The sequence below is a fragment of the Scyliorhinus canicula genome, chromosome 16 (genome assembly GCF_902713615.1).
Source record: "Scyliorhinus canicula chromosome 16, sScyCan1.1, whole genome shotgun sequence".
In the NCBI taxonomy this organism is placed as follows: Eukaryota; Metazoa; Chordata; class Chondrichthyes; order Carcharhiniformes; family Scyliorhinidae; genus Scyliorhinus; species Scyliorhinus canicula.
This window is the reverse complement of record NC_052161.1, coordinates 87,776,966-87,799,586: the sequence shown is the minus strand read 5'-3', so window position 1 is coordinate 87,799,586 and position 22,621 is coordinate 87,776,966. Positions and strand designations below refer to the sequence as shown.

Here is a 22,621-nt window from a genome sequence, read left to right as displayed (position 1 = left end):
CTCCCCCCTCCCCAACATGAATAATTTTTTTTAAATAAGAGGAAGGAGCGACTTTGGGGGGGGGGGGGTGGGAAGGAGGTGGTGACTGAAACCCGGAGGCTTCCCCAGGAGGTGGAGTTAAAATAAAATACACAATAATTTAGTTTGTTTTTAACGGACGGACTGCTCATGCGCTGGAGAATCTTTCCAGAGGCGGGAAGGAAATAAAGAAAATAAAGTCCGCAGGGCAAAAGGAAGAAAATTAATACTTAGGGGATGGGGATTTAAAAAGAGAGAGGATGCGAGTAATAATAATTTCAAACAATTGGAGGTTAGCCATGGAGCTGCATGTGTGGCGAGGGAGGGGCTTCTTTTCTCTCCTCCGAAAGATGGCCGCCGAGCGTCTCCATTCCCCTGACAACTCAAGGTGGCCGCCGAGCGTCTCCATTCCCTGACAACTCAAGATGGCCGCCGAGTGTCTCCATTCCCCTGACAACTCAAGATGGCCGTCGAGTGTCTCCATTCCCTCTGACAACTCAAGATGGCCACCGAGGGTCTCCAGTCCCCATTACGACTCAAGATGGCCGCCGAGCGTCTCCATTCCTCCTGATGACTCAAGATGGCCGCCGATGGTCTCCAGTCCCTTGACAACTCAAGATGGCCGTCGAGTGTCTCCATTCCCCAGGCAACTCAAGATGGCCACTGATGGTCTCCAGTCCTCCTGACGACTCAAGATTCATGCTGGGCAGTGGGGGATGGGCTCTGTGGTCTTCAGGAGTCGTACATCGCAAAAAAGGCCCTTCAGACCATTGGGTCTGCACTGGCAATAACTATCCCTAATCTCGGGCCAATCCCACTTACCAGCACTCACCCCGTATACTTGAGTGTGAGGGTGTTTCCGGTGCTCGTCGAAGTACTCTTCAGAGTTTGTGAGGTCTCCAGCCTCCGCTCTCTTCCCAGACAGTGCATTCCACATTCTCATCACAGTCTCAGTGAACAAAATTTCTCAAATCCCCTCGAAATTTCCGACAACTCACGCTTAAAACTATGGCCCCCTTGCGACTGACCCCCTCAACCACTGCCCAAACCCCTGCATAATCTAATAGACTGCATCTAAACTGGAGAGGCATAAATATCCTGGCCGCGAGGTTTGCTAGTGTCATACGGGAGGGTTTAAACTAGTATGGCAGGGTGGATGGGTACTGGAGCAATAGGTCAGAAGGTGAAAAAATTGAGGGAGAACTAGGGAATACGGCCAGTATGGCTCAGAGGAAGAGCAGACAGGAGATGTTGCTGAAAACAGCGGGACTGGTGGCCTGAAGTGCATATGTTTTAATGCAAGAGGTATAACAGGTAAGGCAGATGAACTTAGAGCTTGGATTAGTACCTGGAACTATGATGTTGTTGCCATTACAGAGACCTGGTTGAGGGAAGGACAGGATTGGCAGCTAAACGTTCCAGGATTTAGATGTTTCAGGAGGGATAGATGGGAATGTGAAAGGGGTGGCGGAGTTGTGCTACTGAATAGAATAGAATAGAACAGTACAGCACAGAACAGGCCCTTCGGCCCTCGATGTTGTGCCGAACAATGATCTCCCCACTTAAACCCACGTAACCCAACAATCCCCCCATTAACCTTACACTACGGGCAATTTAGCATGGCCAATCCACCTAACCTGCACATCTTTGGACTGTGGGAGGAAACCGGAGCACCCGGAGGAAACCCACGCACACACGGGGAGGACGTGCAGACTCCACACAGACAGTGACCCAGCCGGGAATCGAACCTGGGACCCTGGAGCTGTGAAGCATTGATGCTAACCACCATGCTACCGTGAGGCTACTGGTTAGGGAGACTATCACAGCTGTACTGCGGGAGGACACCTCAGAGGGCAGTGAGGCTCTATGGGTAGAGATCAGGAATAAGAAGCGTGCAGTCACAATGTTGGGGGTTTACTACAGGCCACCCACCAGCCAGCGGGAGATAGAGGAGCAGATAGGCAGACAGATTTTGGAAAGGAGTAAAAGCAACAGGGTTGTTGTGATGGGAGACTTCAACTCCCCCAATATTGACTGGGACTCACTTAGTGCTAGGGGCTTGTGATGCACCATCACTTAACACAAGATGAGTAGTGAACAAAACTGTGGCTTTAATAAGCTAAACAGAAAGCCTCCTGGCCACTGATCCCGAACTGGGGCAGGGCCGGAGGTCAGCCACCTTTATACCGAGCCCGAGGGGAAGCGGAGCCATCAAGCAGTGGTTTACCACAATACATGTAGTACAGTAACAGTTTACCACAATACATCTAATACACTAACAGTGGTTTACCACAGCTTGGACGGATCAGAGTTTGTAAGGAGCATCCAGGAGGGATTCTTAAAACAATATGTAGATAGTCCAACTAGGGAAGTGGCTATACTGGACCTGGTATTGGGGAATGAGCCCAGCCAGGTGGTAGAAGTTTCAGTAGGGGAGCATTTCGGGAACAGTGACCACAATTCAATAAGTTTTAAAGAGCTGGTGGACAAGGATAAGAGTGGTCCTAGGGTGAATGCGTTAAATTGGGAGAAGGCTAATTATAACAATATTAGGCAGGAACTGAAGAACCTAGATTGGGGAGGGGGGAGAGGATGTTTGAGGGTAAATCAACATCTGACATGCCAGTTTAAAGGAATTCAGGACCGGCATGTTCCTGTGCAGAAGAAGGATAAATATGGCAAATTTTGGGAACCTTGGACAACGAGAGATATTGTAGGCCTCGTCAAAAAGAAAAACGAGGCATTTGTCAGGGCTAGAAGGCTGGGAACAGACTAAGCCTGAATGGAATATAAGGAAAGTAGGAAGGAACTTAAGCAAGGAGTCAGGAGGGCTAAAAGGGGTCATAAAAAGTCATTGGCAAATAGGGTTAAGGAAAATCCCAAGGCTTTTTATACATACATAAAAAGCTAGAGGGTAGCCAGGGAAAGGTTGGCCCACTGAAGGATAGGCAAGGGAATCTATGTGTGGAGCCAGAGGAAATGGACGAGGTACTAAATGAATACTTTGCATCAATATTCACCAAAGAGAAGGAATTGGTGGATGTTGAGTCTGGAGAAGGGTGTGTAGATGGCCTGGGTCACATTGAGATCCAAAAAGACAAGGTGTTGGGCGTCTTGAAAAATATTAAGGTGGATAAGTCCCCAGGGCCTGATGTGATCTACCCCAGAATACTTAAGGAGGCAAGAGAGGAAATTGCTGAAGCTTTGACAGAAATCTTTGGATCCTCACTGTCTTCAGGTGATGTCCCGGAGGACTGGAGAATAGCCAATGTTGTTCCTTTGTTTAAGAAGGGTAGCAAGGATAATCCAGGGAACTACAGGCGGTGAGCCTTACGTCAGTGGTAGGGAAATCACTGGAGAGAATTCTTCGAGACAGGATCTACTCCCATTTGGAAGCAAATGGACGTATTAGCGAGAGGCAGCATGGCTTTGTGAAGGGGAGGTCGTGTCTCACGAACTTGATAGAGTTTTTCGAGGAGGTCACAAAGATGATTGATGCAGGTAGGGCAGTGGATGTTGTCTATATGGACGTCAGTAAGGCCTTTGACAAGGTCCCTCATGGTAGACTGGTACAAAAGGTGAAGTCACACGGGATCAGGGGTGAGCTGGCAAGATGAACACAGAACTGGCTAGGTCATAGAAGGCAGAGAGTAGCAATGGAAGGGTGCTTTTCTGATTGGAGGGATCAGTGCTGAGATCTTTGCTGTTCATAGTATATATAAATTATTTGGAGGAAAATGTAACTGGTCTGATTAGTAAGTTGGCGGATGACACAAAGGTTGGTGGAATTGCGGATAGCGATGAGGACTGTCAGAGGATACAGCAGGATTTAGATTGTTTGTAGACTGGGCGGAGAGATGGCAGATGGAGTTTAATCCGGACAAATGTGAGGCAATGCATTTTGGAAGGTCTAATGCAGGTCGGGAATATACAGTGAATGGTAGAACCCTCAAGAGTATTGACAGTGAGAGAGATCTGGGTGTCCAGGTCCACAGGTCACTGAAAGGGGCAACACAGTTGGAGAAGGTAGTCAAGAAGGCATACGGCACGCTTGCCTTCATTGGCCGGGCATTGTGTATAAGAATTGGCAAGTCATGTTGCAGCTGTATAGAACCTTAGTTAGGCCACATTTGGAATCTTGTGTTCAATTCTGGTCGCCACACTAGCAGAAGGATGTGGAGGCTTTAGAGAGGGTGCAGAAGAGATTTACCAGGATGTTGCCTGGTATAGAGGGCAATAGCTATGAGGAGAGGTTGAATAAACTTGGTTTGTTCTCACTGGAACGACAGACATTGAGGGGCGTCCTGATAGAGGTCTACAAAATTATGACGGGCATAGACAGAGTGGATAGTCAGAGGCTTTTCCCCAGGGTAGGGGGTCAATTACTGGGGGCCATAGGTTTAAGGTGCGAGGGGCAAGGCTTAGATGAGATGTACGAGGCAAGTTTTTTACACAGAGGATAGTGGGTGCCTGGAACTCGCTGCCGGAGGAGGTGGTGGAAGCAGGGACGATAGTGACATTTAAGGGGCATCTTGACAAATACATGAATAGGATGGGAATAGAGGGATACGGACCCCGGAAGTGTAGAAGATTTTAGTTTGGACTGGCAGCATGGTCGGCACAGGCTTGGAGGGCCGAACGGCCTGTTCCTGTGCTGTACTTTTCTTTGTTCTTTGTTCAATTATACCCTTCATCAGCCTTCTGTGTTCTAAAGAAAACCATCCCAGCCTGTCCTATGCTACCGTCGGCGGCACGGCAGCACAGTGATTAGCACTGCTGCTTCACAGCACCAGGGTCCCAGGTTCGATTCCCCCTTGGGTCACTGTCTGGGCAGATTCTGCACGCTCTCCCCGTGTCTGGGTGGGTTTCCTCTGGGTGTTCCAGATTCCTTCCACAGTCCAAAGATGTGTGCAAGTTAGAAGGATTAACCATTATAAATTGCCCTTCATGTTCAAAAAAAAGGTTAGATGGGGTTGCAGGGATGGGGTGGAGGTGTTGGCTTAGATAGGGTGCTCTTTCCAGGGCTGGTGCAGACTCGATGGGGCGAATGGCCTCCTTCTGCACTGTAAATTCTATGATATCCAGTCTCTCCTGATAGCTCAGGTGTTCCATTCCAGGCAACATCCTGGTGAAACCCCCTCTGCACTCCCTCCAGTGCAATCACCTCCTTCCTTGAGTGAGGTGACCAGAACTGCACACACTACGCCAGCTGTGGCCTAAGTAAAGTTTTGTACACCTCCAACATAACCTCCTTGCTCTTATGTTATATGCCACAACTAATAAAGGCAAGTGTCCCATTTGCCTTCTTAACTGCACTATTCACCTGCTCTGCCACCTTCAGGGTTCTGTGATCAAGTGCCCCCAAGAGCCATCTGCTCCTCTGAGCTCCCTGGTGTCCTGCCATTCATTATCCTCTCCCTAGTTTCTTCTTCCAACGTGCATCACCTCGCACTTATCAGGGTTAAATACCATCTGCCACTACTCTGCCCATCTGACCAACCCATTAATATCTCCCTGTAACCTTCCACCCTCTTCTTTACTGTTAACTACCCTACCACCTTGGTATCGCCTGCAAACTTACAAATCCACCCCCTCCCCCCCATCCCCCATTCTCATCTATATAATTGATATTTTTAGCAAACAAGGGAACCAGCACTGATTCCTGTGGGACGCCGCTGGACACCAGCCTCCAGTTAAACACACAGCCTTCTACCACCACCTTTGTGTTCTATTTATTACAACACCCTGGGCTAGTACATCATCAATTCCAGCCCCTCGGGCCCTGGAGTCCCAACACAAATGAATAGACCAATAACTCATATATATTTTCTGACTTCTTTGACCCTTGACTATTCCAATGATTTACAGGCATCAGATTTGTAAGTAAACTTAATAACTTTATTTATAACAGGAAAAGAGATAAACATGTAAAGGTAATAACAGAATAAAGGTCTGCTAATCTAATTATTCCCCCAGCACTGTCCCACCTTCTACCACCACACACAAGGTAGTCACACAGTGGGGGAGGGAAGGATCAAAATAACAGGGATTAAACTTGGAATGAGAGATTGATATCTTTCGCTGCTGAGGTTGTAGTCTTGCAGTCGGCAATCTTCTCGGGACGCAATGTGTTGAAACCCACCAGTTGGGTCAAACCTTCTGGTTTGTACCTTCAATTCGAACCTGAGGGCTGCAGAATTTCCTCTGGGGGGTCAATTTCACTTGACTGACCTCTACCAGATAGACTCTCAATCTCACTGAGACAATATTAGAATTCTCTGCCTGAGAATTTAACCATGATGTGGAGAGCCAGCGTTGGACTGGGGTTAGCGCAGTAAGAAGTCTTACAATACCAGGTTAAAGTCCAACAGGTTTGTTTTGAATCACGAACTAGTGATTCGAAACAAACCTGTTGAACTGACTTCTTACTGAGAATTTAAAATAAGTTTTCCGTCCACTCTGCCTCTCGAATGCTGGCCTGATCTTTCTACACATCAGGACTAACTGCATTTGGGAGGGGGGGGCGGGGAGAGGGGGTCTTTACTTCCAGATCTCCAAAGATCTCAGGAGAGATATCAGACTGGACTTTCCTTAGCCTTTCAAACAGGGGTCATGCTTTCACAGGTCGCCGACAGAGAGAGATTGCTTGCAGCCTTTTAATCAGAAATTAAACCTTCACAGGCTGGCTGGAAGGTGTTTAATGAAATTAAATGAAATGAAAATCACTATTGTCACGAGTAGGCTTCAATGAAGTTACTATGAAAAGCCCCTAGTCGCCACATTCCGGCACCTGTCCAGGGAGGCTGGTACGGGAATCGAACCGTGCTGCTGGCCTGCTTGGTCTGCTTTAAAAGCCAGCGATTTAGCCCAGTGAGCTAAACCAGCCCCAATATCACCAGTCTTAGCTGATAGAGACAGTCCAAACCTGTGTCCCTGCTGTTCTCCCAAGTCTAAACAGAACTGAACTCCAAATTAAGTCTGCCTTCTTCTAGAATCTTCTGGGGCCCTCTGCCAGTCAAAATCGAGAACCAAATAAGTCCCGGAATTCCAGAAGAGTTGATTGGCTGCTAGCCAAGTCCATCAGAATGACATCACTGGACCATACCAAATAGCACACTGTACTGAGGGAAGTCCTTGGACCAATCCAACTAGCACATTAGACTGGAGATGTTTCAGTCATCATCCAGGTACAAATGTTTAAAGCATAGTACTCAGAATTTTAGGAGCCAGCAAGATAGAACATTAAGGGGATTACAAAGAAAAGCAAGATTTAGACATGAGGATCCTTACATACCTCCCCCATAAAAAACTGCAACGTCAGGATATGGGCATTTCATTATGAGGTATGCAAGATATACAAACCCACACATACCTGTCGAAACTAGCCCCCTCAATCAAGACCCTTGTCTGTTTCCAACATAAGTAATAATTTAGCTCTTAAACAGAGGACAAAGTACTTGCAATCACGTGATTGTGTTCACGGAATATATACAGTTTGTACATCAAACAATTGCCATAATATCTCCGACAGAAAAATCTTGCGTTCTGGGTTTTAAGTGTCTCTGTAAACAAAAGTGGGCAAAGGTTTGGAAATGTTCGGGACAGCCAGCACCGATTCGTCCTCCAATATGGCTGTTGATCTCTTAGACTCTTCTTGCCGTTCCGCGGGCGACAACGGTTTTACGTGGTTCTGCAACATGACATGCATTCCTCCTCAGTTTCTAACTGAGCCAGTCTTGGTGCTTTTAGTCGAGATGGATGTGGCTTTGGTGGTTTAAGGTTTTGGAGGTCAGCACCATGGATAGATAACAGAGTTGCCCCCTGGTGTTTCCCTTCTACACTCCTTTAGTACCTTACCATACCGGTCCCTTTCTATCCCTGTCCTGACTGTCCAATGAACGGTTGATCAAATTCCAAGGACCTCCTAAAGCCAACCACCAGTAGGATTGTCAATGCTGAGGGATTAGATTTTAGGTATTCCGTTGATTGTTAATCAATCGACTTTTTTCAACCTCACCAGCTTTACATTCTCTCCTGGCTTTCACAGGGCCACTGTCAGCAACAAGAGCCGCTGAGGGGTCCTCAGAGTTGATTGACTCAACAGGCACTGTTCCCGGGGTGATAACTTTTACTTCCTCATCGGAGTTTTCATAACCACCGCCTATATCTCCCCTTTCAGAATCAGAGGATGGGACATCACTGACTACATGAACAACTTGGGTTTCCCTCGCCTCTGGGATTGCAAAACCACCACAGGATTCGCCATCCACTTTCCCCTCTTGGAAAGGATTAATGGCCAATTACTTCACCTTCTTGGCTATCCACCTCTGCTACCCCGAGGAGGTGCTGTAGACCTTCAAAATAATAATAATAATGTTTATGATCGTCACAAATAGGCTTACATTATACACTGTAATGAAGTTACTGTGAAAATCCCCCAGTCGCCACACTCTGGCGCCTGTTCGGGTACACAGAGAGAATTCAGAATGTCCAATTCAGCTAACAAGCACGTCTTTCAGGACTTGTGAGAGGAAACCGCAGGAAACCCACGCAGACACGGGAAGAACGTGCCGACTCCTCACAGACAGTGACCCAAGCCGGGAATCGAACCTGGGATCCTGGCACTGTGAAGCAACCGTGCTATCCACTGTGCTACCATGAGGTTCAACCAGTTACTCACCTGGTATCACTCCCCAGTCTGTACTGTCCTTATCTTGACTAACTGATGATGTGAAGTCAGATATCCTCTCCTTCAGAGCAAGCCTGCTCTTGGAACTTCCTTCGCTTGAAGGAAATGACAATGGGTTTACTGCAAGAGACGGTAACAGCAGCACGGCAGCATAGTGGTAACTTCATTGCAGTGTTAATGTAAGCCTACTTGTGACAATAAAGATTATTTAAAAAATTACTTTTAGACAAGTATTCACCTGCTAACTCCTTTATTAGCTTTGGAAGACCACCTCGCCAATGGTTCAAGTTTAATTGGTAGCTGGGTTACTTGGGAACAACTGATTATCATCGCGTCATAGTCATAGTCAGACATGAAATCAGAGTCAACACTCCCGTCTGACTCTTTCTCCTTACCAACACTCTCATAACAACTGTTGACCAGAACCTCATAATCAGAACCAAAATCAAGATCAAGACCCTCATCCACCTCTTCATCCTTATGGTCACCTTTGGTCTGAGAATGCACATGATCTGATTCAGTACCACCCTCACTTGAAACATGATCAACAGCTGTCAACATCTCTCTCACTGAGAGAATAATTCATCACCAATAATTCATATACATTTTCTGACATCGTTGACCCTTGACTGCTCCAATGATTTATAGGCACCAGATTTGCAAGTAAAACTTAATAACCTTATTTAGAACAAGAAAAGAGAGAAACATGTAATGGTGATAATAAAACAACGATCTGCTAATCTAATTATTCCCCCATCACTGTCCCACCCGCTTCCCTCACACACAAGACAGACACATTGTGGGGAAGGGAAGAATCAAAATAACGGGCATTAAACTGGGAATGAGAGATGAGTATCTTCGCTGTTGAGGTTGTAGTCTTTGTAGTCGGCCATCTTCTCAGGACGCGTTTAGACCCATCGGTTGGATCGGACCTTCTAGTTTGTGCCTTCAATTTGAACCCGCGAGCTGTGGGATTTCCTCTGGGGTGTCACTCTCACTTGACTGACCTCCAGCAGATTGGTCCTCAATCTCACTGAGACAATATTCGAATTCTCTGCCTGAGAATTTAAAATAGGATTTTCCGACCACTATGCCTCTGAAAGCTTGTCTGGCCTTTATGCAGGTTTTCTGGCTGCAGGATAGAGAGGGCTAACAGCACTGTATCTTCCTCATACTTTCAAACAGAGGTTAGACTTCCTCAGGCTTGGCTACAGAGCCTGCTTGCAGTCTTTCAATCAGAGGTTAAACACCAGCCTTAGCTGATAGCGAGAAGGTCAAAACTTGTGTCCTTGCTGCTCTTCAGATCTAAACAGCAAAATGGAGTCTGCCTTCCTTGCGTCTGGAACTCCTAACCAACGGCGTGGGTACTTTTAGCAGCCAGAAGGTGAAATTGACAAAATAATTTGTTTTCCGCAGCCTGAAGAGATCATTTGTTTTCCAGTTTCGGGAGATGGGGTCATTGCTGTGTGGAACTAAGGAAAACAGAGAGACATTTTGAAAAGCTTTAGAGAGGCAGTTTTTTCGAGAAACTTTGGAACGAGCAGTTGAATTCTGATCTGTCTGACACTGAGAATTGTGTAGTTGTGGTTAAATTGTAATTGTAAGCGTTTCTTTTCAGCTGTGAAGTTAAAAAGTTTAATATTGCATTCGTAATAAAGTTTAGTTTTACATCTGCCAGAACCCCTTCAGTCTTGGACACGCCCAGAACATGTGGATGTGATTCGCAGGCCCCCCCCGCGCACCACCCACACCTATCCTCTACCCCCACAAAGTACCTGCGCATCCTCACCTCCATCATGTGGACCCTCTGCACCACTTTAAACTGGATGAGGCTTAACCTCACACACAACGAGGACATGTTCACCCTCCACAAGACCCACATCCCAACCTCCACTTCCCCTCCCACCTCCTCCAACCTGCGATTGATCTCTTCCACCGGGCCCCCTCCCTCTTCATCAATTCCCTGGATATATCTGGCGCCCTCCCCTCTCCTATTTTGTCCTCTGGTAACAGCTTATCCTGCAGCACCGGAGGCAGCAGCCCCGGGAAGGACGGCACCTTCCTCCTCACAAACCCCCTCACCCGCAGGTACCTAAAGCCATTCCCCTTGGGCAGCTCGTGCACCTCCTCCAACTCCTCAGCCCCGTGAATTTGCCCCCTATAAACAGGTCCCTGAGATACCCGTTCCCTTCCTGCCGCCACCCCCGGACCCTCACGCCCTGCCCCTCCGGCACAAACCTATGGTTGTCACAATTCAGCGCCCCCAGTGACATACCTTCCCGCCCAAAATGTTGCCTGCGCTGACTGATATGCCATCAATGAACACACGACGAGTGATGAATGTAACTGAGGCTTTAATAGACTAAACAGAAAGTCTCCTGGCCTCGGATCCCGAACTGGATCGGAGGCGGAGACCAGCCATCTTTATACCGGGCCCGAGGGGAGGCGGAGCCAGAAGGCAGTGGTTTGCCACATTACCTAAAGACATTTACCACAATGTCCATATTATACATTACAGTGGTTTACCACACTGATCTCACACCCTTAGCGCTGACAGCACCAGGCTCACTGAGTATCTGGCCGGCGACAACGGAAAAGGTGCCAACAACGGATGCCTCAAACCTGGCCCCCGACACAACTCCCCCTCCACCCGCCCCCAGACCGTCCTCTCCTCCACAGCCCATTTCTTCACCATCGCAATATTCGCCACCCAATAGTAATTTATCAAATTCGGCAATGCCTGCTCCCCCCCCCCCCCCCCCCCCCCCCCCCCCACTCCAAGAACACCCGTGGCATCTTCCCACACAAACCCCCAAATTATCCCATTAACTTTCCTAAAAAAGGACAAAAAAGATAGGGAAGTTCTGGAACACAAACAGAAAGCTGAGCAGCACCGTGGCCTAGTGGTTAGCACAACCGCCTCACAGCGCTGAGGTCCCAGGTTCGATCCCGGCTCTGGGTCACTGTCCGTGTGGAGTTTGCACATTCTCCCCATGTCTGCGTGGGTTTCGCCGCCACAACCCAAAAATGTGCAGAGTAGGTGGATTGACCTCGCTAAATTGCCCCTTAATTGGAAAAAATAATTGGGTAATCTAAATTTATAAAAAAAAAATTCACCTTCTGCACCCGCCCAGCCAGTGACAGGGACAGCACATCCCACCTCTTAAAATCCACCTTCACTCCCTCCACCAATCGAGCCAAGTTCAATCTGTGTAGCTGGGCCCAGCTTCGTGTCAGCTGGATAACTAAATACCTAAAGCACCCTGAATGGCAACTCCCCTAATCTCCTCTCTTGATCTCTGGCATTGATCGAGAACAGCTCGTTCTTTCCTGTACAATTTATACTCTGCCAAATTCGTGCCAAATCTCCATAATCTCTCCAATGCTGGTCACCGGGGCAGAAATATATAATGACAAATCATCCATGTGTAGCAAACTCTATGCTCAGCAACTCCCCCCCCCCCCCCCCCCCCTCCCCCCCCCCACCCGCTCAATCCCTCTCCAACCCCTCAACATTGCCAACAGCTCTATAGCCAAGGCGAAAAACCACAGGCAAAGCGGGCACCCCTGCCCTGTCCCACAATGTAACCCACATTACCCAAACCTTATCCGGTTAGTCCAAACGCTCACCACCAGGACCCTGTACAACAGCCGGAACCAATCCACTAACCAGTGCCTGAACCCAAACCACCCCAAAACGCCCAACAAGTTCACCCACTCCACCCGATCAAAAGCCTTCTCCGCTTCCAGTGCCACCACTACTTCTAGGTCCCGCCCTTCCGAAGGCATCATCCTTACATTAAATAGCCTCCACACATTTGCCGACAACTGCCTCCCCTTCACAAATCCCGTCTGGTCCTCCCCTATCAATCTCGGCACACAATCCTCGATTCGCGATGCCAGCACCTTCAGCAGCAATATCGGGCAATATGACCCACACTGCTCCGGGCCTGATCATCTTTAAAATCACGGAGATGCAAGTCTGCGACAATGGGGGGGGGGTTCCTCCCTCTCCCTCTCCCTCGCCTTATTATACATCCTCACCAACATTGGCTCCAGCCACTAAACTCTACTGGGAACCCGTCCAGGCCTGGGGCCTTCCCTACCTGCACCACACCCATGCCATCCATCAACTCCCTCAGCCTAATCAGGGCCCTCAGACCCCTGAATCCTCTCTCCCTCCACCTTGGGGAACTCCAAAACATCCAGGACCCGCGCTGCATCCCCTCCTCCCCGTTAGCACCTCTGACTTACACAGCCTCCTGTAGGCCTCAAATGCCTCATTCACCCCCTCTGGGTCGGTCACCATCTTACCCCTCTGTCTTTCACTCTACTGATCTCTCTCACCACTGCTTGCTTCCTCAACTGGTGGGCCAGCATCCTGCACGCCTTCTCCCCGTACTCCTACACTGTCCCTCTGGCCCTCCGCAACTGCCCCACTGCCTTCCCCGTGGACACTAATCAGAACTCCAGTTGCAGCCTCTCTCTTTCCCTTAGCAGCTCCGGTGCCACCGAGTACCTCCAATCTACCCTCAGAGTCTACCAGCCTTGCTGTCTCCTCCTGCCCCACCCTCTCCCTGTGCGCCCAAATCAAAATAAACTCTCCCCTGCCTACCGCTGGAGTGGCTCCCACAGCGTGGTGGCTGTGACCTCCCCCCGTGTTGTTCAACCCCACATAGCCCCGAATGGCAGCCCTCATCCACGCGCACACCCCCTCATTCACCAACAGCCCCACCTCCGACCTCCAGAGCGACCATTGGGCCTTGCCTGAACCACCCGCAAATCCACCCAATGCGGTGCGTGGTCCGAGACCACAATCGCCGAGCACTCCGAGTCGGCCTCCTCCACCAGCAGTGCCATGTCCGTCACGACATTCAATCCGGGAGTACACCCGATGCACGTGGAGGAAGTACGGAAACTCCTTCACCTTCGACCTCCCAAACCTCCACGGGTCCACCCCCCCCCCCCCCCCCGCCCCCCCATGTGCTCCATGAACCTCTCGACTCTTTCGCCACTGCCGACACCCTCGATATGACTTCGGACTCGATTGGTCCAGACTCAGGTCCAGGACCGTATTGAAATAACCTCCCAAAATCAGCCAATGTGTGTCCAAGTACATGATCCTCCCCAACACCCGCCTCATAAAATCCACGTCTTCCAATTCGGGGCATAAATATTTACCAGGGCCACTGGAACCCCCTCCAGCTTCCCACTGACCATCCCATGCCTAAACCCCCTGATCAACCACGGTGCTCCTCACCTCAAATGCCATCCTCTTATTGGCCAAACCCCTCAACTTCATATCCAGCCCCGAGTGGAACACTTGCCTCACCCATCCCTCCCTCAGCCTCGTCTCATCCCCCAACTTCAGGTGTGTCTCGTGCAGAAACACCACTTCCGCCATCCCTCCCGCCCTTTAATACGCCATTTGGACAGTACTGCTTTCTGAGAATGCCGTTTGGTATAATTTCGGCATCAGAAATTTTTCACTGTGCCATGGAGCACATAATTGTAGGCATTGAAGGTGTACATGTGTACGTGGCTGATATCATTTGGGGCACAGCTATTGAAGAGCACAATACGAGGTTGCTTAGAGTTCTAATGAGCATCAGGAGAAATGGGCTGAAGCTTAACAAGCAAAAATGCCAATTTGGAGTAACTGAGGTCACATTCCTGGGTGACAAGCTCTCACTGCACGACATTGAACATGACAAGGACAAGATCCAAGCAATTCTCAACATGCCAAAATCACACAACAAGAAAGCCATCTTAAGAGTGATGGATATGATCAATTTTATAGGGAAATTAATTCCAAACCTGTCAGCAAAAACAACACATCTGCGTGACCTGCACAAGACAACGGATTTCACTTGGACTGGGCAACATGAGCAAGACTGGAAGAAGCTCAAGACTTCACTAACCACCACACCAGTTCTCACATTCTTTGACCCATCTAAACAGATTAAACTGTCAATAGACATATTGAAAGATGATCTAGGAGCAGTTCTTTTGGAACTCGGGCATGACGATTGGAAACCAGACGAGTGTGCATCACGATCCATGATGCCAACAGAGCAGAGGTACGCTCAAATCGAAAAAGAATGCCTGGGTTTAGTTATAGGCTTGGAGAAATTCCACGACTATGTCTCTGGGCTTCCAACTTTCACAGTTGAGACAGATCATCATCCTTTGGTTAACATCATCAAGAAAAATCTCAACTAGATATCTCCGTGCATTCAGAAGTTGATGTTGAAGTTATAACGCTATGACTTCAATCTCATCTACACGCCAGGCAAACATTTGTTCTTAGCTGATGCATTACTGAGGGCACTGATACAAATGATTAGGAGTGAAATTGCTGAAGATGTAGATCTACATGTCAATCTTATTTCCACACTACAGCCAGTATCAGATACAAAACTACGTGAGATCCAAGAAGAGACCAGGAAGGATCAAACTCTTCAAGAGGTGATGAAGAACATCAGCTCACACTGGCCCAGAGGTCAATGTATGGAGTTCTACAATATAAGATCTGAACTCAGTACCAATAATAGAGTGGTACTTCGTTTGAACACTATAGCTATACCTCAATCTCTTTGCATGGATATACTTGAGAGGATACATAAAGGACACCTCGGGATTGAGAACTGTAAACGGAGAGCTTGTGACTCTGTTTACTGGCCAGGACAGGATGGTCAGTTGTTGCGACACATGCCAGATGCATCGTTGCAAGCAAACAAGAGAACCTATGGAAATATCTGATTTATCTACGGCACCATGGCAGAAAGTAGCTATGGATCTCTTTCACCTACGAGGGAAAGATTATTTAATTATGAGAGACTATTTTTCAAACTATCCCAAAATGGCTCTGCTGTCAAGCATAATGGCAAGCAGTGTAATACTGTAATACCAAGTCAATTGTTGCTAGTCATGGAATTCCACAAGTCATCGTGAGTGACAATGGTCCTTGTTTTAGCTGTAAAGAGTGGCAACGTTCAGTCCATTGTACCCACAAGCCAATAGCAAAGCCGAGAAAGGAGTATATATTGTCAAGCAATTGATGAAGAAGGCAGTGGACAGCCAATCGGATTCATATCTCACACTATTGAGTTACAAAGCATCACCATTATCACATGATCAATCGGCAGCAGAGTTACTCATGAATAGAAGGTTGCGTACCACACTTCCAACACTTCCATCCTTGGCAAAGGAGGAGAATGCAGTGGTACTGCAGGGCAGCACGGGTAGCATTGTGGATAGCACAATTGCTTCACAGCTCCAGGGTCCCAGGTTCGATTCCTGGCTTGGGTCACTGTCTGTGTGGAGTTTGCACATTCTCCCCGTGTGTGCGTGGGTTTCCTCCGGGTGCTCCGGTTTCCTCCCACAGCCCAAAGATGTGCAGGTTAGGTGGATTGGCCATGATAAATTGGCCTTAGTGTCCAAAATTGCCCTTAGTGTTGGGTGGGGTTCCTGGGTTATGGGGATAGGGTGGAGGTGTGGACCTGGGTAGGGTGCTCTTTCCAAGAGCTGGTGCAGACTCGATGGGCCAAATGGCCTCCTTCTGCACTGTAAATCCTATCTATTCTATGAAATGCAAAACATTAAAGCAAAACAAAAGCAGTTCTATGACAGAGTGTCCAGAACTTTACCACCTCTGAGTAGTGATAACATTGTGAGTAGAAGATTTAGGCAATTGGTCAAAAAAAGCCATTGTACTTGAAGAATTAGCACCTCATTCCTGCAATGTACAATATTATAGACCAGGGTTTAGAAAACTCCAAAGTATACCATGGAGTTCACCTGACCCACAACTTGTAACAGATTTTGGTTATGGGGAGCACTAGGACCCACTTTACAGGTGTGATGCAACAGAGATCTAAAAGTATTTTTGAACAAAAACAATGTTTATTCTGTGAATTCAGTTAACATTTTGTAAAAACACAGCAAACATATTATCAACTACAAACACTGATACTTTCCCAAATACAATATTCTACAGGTAACCCTTAGTAACTTCCCTAACAACATCCATAAGTTAAACCCTTTTTAAATAAAGACAGCAGGTTTAAATTCTGTACAGAAACAGGTATTACTTTGAAATCATCAAGTGATTTGGAGACATTCTTTAGGCTGCAGAGAGATAGATCATAACACCTTCTTGCTGTGAATGCAGCTCTCCAACTCTGAAAACGAAACTAAGACACACTGCAGCTGCCAGCTCAAAACGAAAGTAAAAGACAGACAGAGAACCCAGCTCCACCCACACACTGATATCACTGCAGCTATTTGATAAACACCCATTTCTTAAAGGAACATCCACCCGACAACAGATGGAGGATGGGTGGGTTTTAAGACAAAATCACCGCTCTTGAAAACCAGGGAAGCCTTTCACAACAACGTGATGGATAACGAATCTACGTCAGAATCAATGTCAGCTGCAGTATCAGATAGTTCAGCAGTTCGTGAGCATGAGAATGTCATGGAGAACACTAAAGTTGCCTGAGCAGCAAGGTCAAACTTTGAGAAGATCAACCAGAGTCAGAGGAAAACCTCATCGACTCAATTTGCAGATTTGGACTATTTGTCCCTATGTATTATGCTGGCTGTTCGATATTTGTTAAACTAGTTATAAAAATTTTAAATAATAAAATTAATACTGCTAAGACTCACAGGCTAATGATATCACATGTAAATATACTGATGATAATGTATTCATTTATTCCTTGAAAGGAATGGGGCTGTGGTGATATCATGGTTGTGCTGTAATTCACTAACTGACCACTAGGAGTCTCATTAGTAAATAAGTGAAGGTTAGAGTTAGGTGACCTCAGACTGACTAGGGAGCTGGGAGAGAGAGTTTGCTTGTGCATGTTCAGACTGTTATTCATCTGTTATTTTGTACATATTTGACCCACAGTTAATGTTAATAAATTGTTTATAGCTTTAGCTACTAATGTTCTTGTAATATAAACCAGGCCAACCGACAAGAACATTCCAACCCTGTCACACCCCCCCCCCCCCCCCCCCCCATCCAGCCAGCCAGGCCAGTGCCAGGACCAGCAGCCCACAGTCGCATCTTTCCCTGTTCTACCTCTCCTCTCTCCCTCATCAGCCATGGCACCTATTTCACGATTTTTAAAACCACAAGTGAACCCCGCAATTGGGAATTCCCCCCAGTGGGGGCGGAGAATTGCGGAGGCCCGGAGAATACCGGCTCACGACCGCTAATGATCTGCAAACGCTGTTTAGTGTACGTGCGGAGTGGAATGCGTTGACGCCACTGTCGAAGTACCGGAGAATTGCGATTTGGTGTGAACCCGGCGCGCGACACGATTTCGGCGTCAGAACCGATTCTCCCCACAATCCCGTTTCCTGATTCTGGTGTCGGCTAAAGCGAAATGAGGCCAGCCAATAATGGGAGAGATCAAAAACGGGAACCGCACCAGGTGCCAAACAGTTTGTGATGCAACCAGCCCACTCCTGTATTCATTTGTAAGAGATCAAATAGTACATGGTATACTTGATGATAATATCAGAGAAGCGTTAATTCGTCAAAATGATATAACTCTACAAATCGCGATTGACAAATGTATAGCAGCAGAACAGACCAGAAGCCAATATCTAGCATTTCATCCAAAGGAAAAAAGCGCAAATCTCTTCCACGAGGCAGAGAAAATTAAAACGGTGTTGCAAGCAGAGCAGAAATCTGTAAGGAACGGAAGCTATCCTCTGAAAGCATTTTCGAGCCCTGCACATGCACATTTAAAATGTCAGAAACTCGACCATTATGCTTCACAGTGTCAATCAACTGCTAAATACATTCCTCCTGCACACAAAAAGTATCACAAAGTCCGAGCTGTGGACAGAAGAGAAGAAATCAACACTCAGAGGATTTCACGGAGGATGATGATATTTTCTCATTGGAAAATACTTTCTTCATTGGTGTCGTTGATTCGCCCATCAAGCATGATCTACAAGCAAGCAAGTGTCATCTTAAAATAACGAAGTTACCTCATCGAGAGTATGAGAAAAATCTTCAAGAAACGGAAGAACAAAAAGTCAACATAGTAAGCAACGAATGGATGACTACTGTGTATGTTAACACAATTCCAATCACTTTTAAATTGGATCCGGCACCTTGGCGAATCTTTTGAATTCCAAGGACCGGTCCAAAATCAAGAGTCATTGTGAAATGATTCCTCCAGAATGCTCATTGCGTGATTACAATGGCAACCCCATTTTTTCACATGGATCCTGCTACCTAAGTGTCACAAACTGAAACATTCAACAACAAGTAAGATTCGAGATTGTCAATGATACTCGTTCATCATTACTTGGAGCACAAGCATGCAAAGATTTGCAACTCATACAGACAATCTTCATGAGTACCTGTCAATCAAATGCACTCAATGATGATGTTCAGTAACTCTTACAGCAATACCCAAATGTTTTTCAAGGTATGGGCACATTACGTTTTCAGTACAAAATCCAACTGAAAAAGAATGCCAAATTGGTGATCCATCCACCTTGATGTGTTCCTGCTCCACTTAAAGATCGACTGAAAGCTGAATTGTCAACGCTTCAAACTCAAGGAATAATCTCTCAGGTTGCTCAACCTACTGACTGGGTAAGCTGTGTAAAAAAACCTACAGGTGAAATAAGAATCTGTATGTATCCAAAATATCTCAATAAAAGTATCAAGAGAGAGCATTATCCATTACCAAAGAAAGAAGATATCACTGCTGATGTGTTGGCTAGTGTAGGCTTGAGAGATGAACAGACGCTTCCAACACTGATGAAGGTTCAACTCAATTTTATTAACTACTTCTAACTAACTAACACACGATGACTGTGGGTCTAAATAATGCTAACTTGAACTAGAGACCTAAGCCTTGTCCGAACCAGTTGATTCTCTCAGCACGTGTTGTGAGTCTGGGCTGGGATGAATAAGTTCTTGTTACACTCAGAGGCAGCACCCAGAATGAGCAGGAACTCTGCCTTTATAGTGTGTGTATTCTAACAGGTGATTGGCTGCGGTGTTTGTACATGTTGATTGGTCCCTGTATGTGTCCATCAGTGTGTGTCTGCACCATGAAAAATGGTATATATTATGACATCCCCCTTTTATTAAAAAGATGTTGATTGAGGCATGTGGTAATAAATAGTGTGGGTGTGTGGAGAATGTACCTAGCTACGTGTGAGGTGCGAAGACATATGTACAAAGCTATATACAGGGAACAAGACTATTTACAGAGGAAGGTGCCTGGTGCAGATGACTACCATGAACTGGAACAACCAACTAATCTATTTACAAATCACGAGATAACGAATGCAACAATAAAGGATAGAGGAAAAAGAACATTTCAGAGAGTCCACATGTGTACAGAGTTCATAAGTTCAGTCTCTGAGGTGGGCGACAAACTCTGGTTGACCACCTCAAGAGTGGGGCAATGGCTGGCAGCTCAGGAGCCGGGAGGGCTGCATCACTGTCAGGGGCAGGCAGAGCGACCGGAAGCGCCACACAGTCCACGGCGGGATCAGTAGAAGAGCTGGTTGGAGGATCCCGTGACGACCCTGGAACCAGGCGAAGAGCACGCCTGTTGCGGCGCCGAATGGATCCATCCGGGAAGCGGACCAGGAAGAAGCGGTGGGCCACCTGCTTTAGAACGACAGCAGGCGCAGACCAGCCACCATCCGGGAGGTGGATGCGAACCTTGTCGCGTGGATGGATGTCGGGAAGGTCAGCAGCCCGTGATTCGTAGGAGGTTTTCTGCTGCAGTTGAGACATGTGCATGCGGTGCAAGTCGATGCCCACTTTGGTCCACGGCGATGTGACCAGCTCATGGGGCATCAGGGTCTCCCGTGGTTGGGCGGGCTGAAAACGTTGGCAGGTAGTGCAGTTGAGCACCACATTGGCGATGTCATCATTGATGCCTGGCCAGTAGACGGCTTCTCTGGCCCTGCGGCAGCATTTCTCGATTCCTAAATGGCCTTCTTGGAGTTGCTCCAACTCTAGCTGGCACATGCTTTGTGGGACAATGATGCGATCCAATTTCAGGAGCATCCCGTCAACAACCGCCAGGTCGTCGCGGATGTTGTAAAATTGCGGGCATTGGCCCTTGAGCCACCCGTCCGACATCAGGCGCCTCACCCGCTGCAGAAGTGGACCAACCGGTGTCTCGTGGCGAATTTGCATCAGTCGTGCATCCGTAGCTGGCAAATGGGAGGCTGCAAACTGAACGTGAGCGTCTATTTGGCAAATGAAGCCGTCATGATCACACGGAGTTGTGATCGACCTTGAGAGAGCATCGGCAACAGCAAGGTCCTTGCCGGGGTATAGATCAGTTGAAAGTCGTACCTGCGCAGCTTGAGTAAGATACGCTGGAGGCGAGGCGTCATGTCATTCAGTTCCTTTTTGATGATATTTACAAGGGGGCGGTGATCTGTTTCCACCGTGAACTGCTGAAGTCCAGAGACGTAGTCGTGGAACTTCACAACTCCAGTGGGAAGGCCGAGACACTCTTTCTCGATCTGCGCATAGCGCTGCTCTGTGGGAGTCATCGCCCACGACGCATACGCAACCATGACGAGGCCTCGTCTCGTTGCAGGAGCACGGCACCAATCCCCGACTGACTGGTATCGGTAGAGATTTTGGTCTCTCTGGTCGGGTTGAAAAAGGCCAACACTGGGGCCGTGGAAAGCTTGGCCTTTAGCTCCTGCCATTCACGCTCGTGAGCAGGGAGCCATCGGAAATCTGTGGTTTTGCGAATCAGGTCTCTGAGGGCCGTGGTGTGTGAGGCGAGATTTGGGATGAACTTCCTGAGGAAATTCACCATACCCAGGAACCGGAGGACCGCTTTCTTGTCCTCGGGCATCTTCATGGACGTGATTGCTGCAATCTTGTCCTCGCCTGGACGCACCCTCTGGTGGGAGATGTGATCCCCCAGAAACTTGATACTTGACTGGCCGAAGGAGCATTTGGCCCTATTGAGGCGGAGGCCGTGTTCGTGGATGCGCCTGAAAACACGCTGAAGGCGGGCAATGTGTTCCTGCGGGGTGGTTGACCAGATAATAATGTCGTTCACATATACCCGGACGCCGTCGATCCCCTCCATCATCTGCTCCATGATCCGATGGAAAACTTCGGACACAGAAATGATGCCGAATGGCATCCGGTTGTCGCAGAACCTGCCAAAGGGTGTGTTGAACGTACACAGCTTCCTGCTTGACTCATCTAGTTGGATATGCCAGTAACCCTTTGAGGCATCCAGTTTTGAGAATAGTTTGGCGTGGGCCATCTCGGACGTGAGCTCCTCACGTTTCGGGATCGGGTAGTGCTCCCGCATGATATTCTGATTCATGACTTTAGGATCAATACAGATCCGCAGCTCGCCAGACGGCTTCTTGACGCAGACCATTGATCTTACCCAGTCTGTGGGTTCTGTGACCCTAGAAATGACTCCTTGGTCCTGGAGGTCCTGGAGCTGTTGCTTGAGGCAGTCCCTGAGGGGCGCTGGGACTCTGCGAGGTGCGTGAACGACAGGCGTGGTGTTGGGCTTGAGTAAGATTTTATACGTGTATGGGAGCGTGCCAGTGCCTTCGAAAACATCATGGTATTGCTGGATGATGGAGTCAAGCTGCACCCTGAAGTCTGTGTCAGAGGATGCAGACACATCGCTTGAAGAGAGAGAGTGTACTCTCTGCACTAAGTGGAGCAGCTTGCATGCCTGCGCACCAAGCAAGGAGGCTTTGGAGGCAGCAACAATCTCGAACGGGAGAATGGCTGTGTGAGCGCGATGTGTCACCTCAAGGCGGCAGGAGCCGCTGGCGGCGATGGCATTGCCATTGTAGTCCAGCAATTTACACGCAGATGGCAGGACAGCAGGCTGTACGCAGAGCTTGTGAAAATCAGAC

At 47.9% G+C, this 22,621-nt stretch overlaps 1 protein-coding gene across 1 annotated transcript in view; it reads left to right on the top strand.

Annotated features, from left to right (window-relative positions):
- The window catches only part of LOC119951015 (glutathione S-transferase kappa 1-like), a 47,879-nt gene extending 40,083 nt beyond the window's left edge, over positions 1 to 7,796 (top strand). The window contains exon 8 of the mRNA XM_038774049.1: positions 7,737 to 7,796. Within this exon, the coding sequence (XP_038629977.1) occupies positions 7,737 to 7,796 (60 nt within the window). The remainder of the gene's footprint in view (positions 1 to 7,736) is intronic.
- Positions 7,797 to 22,621: the final 14,825 nt, after the last annotated feature.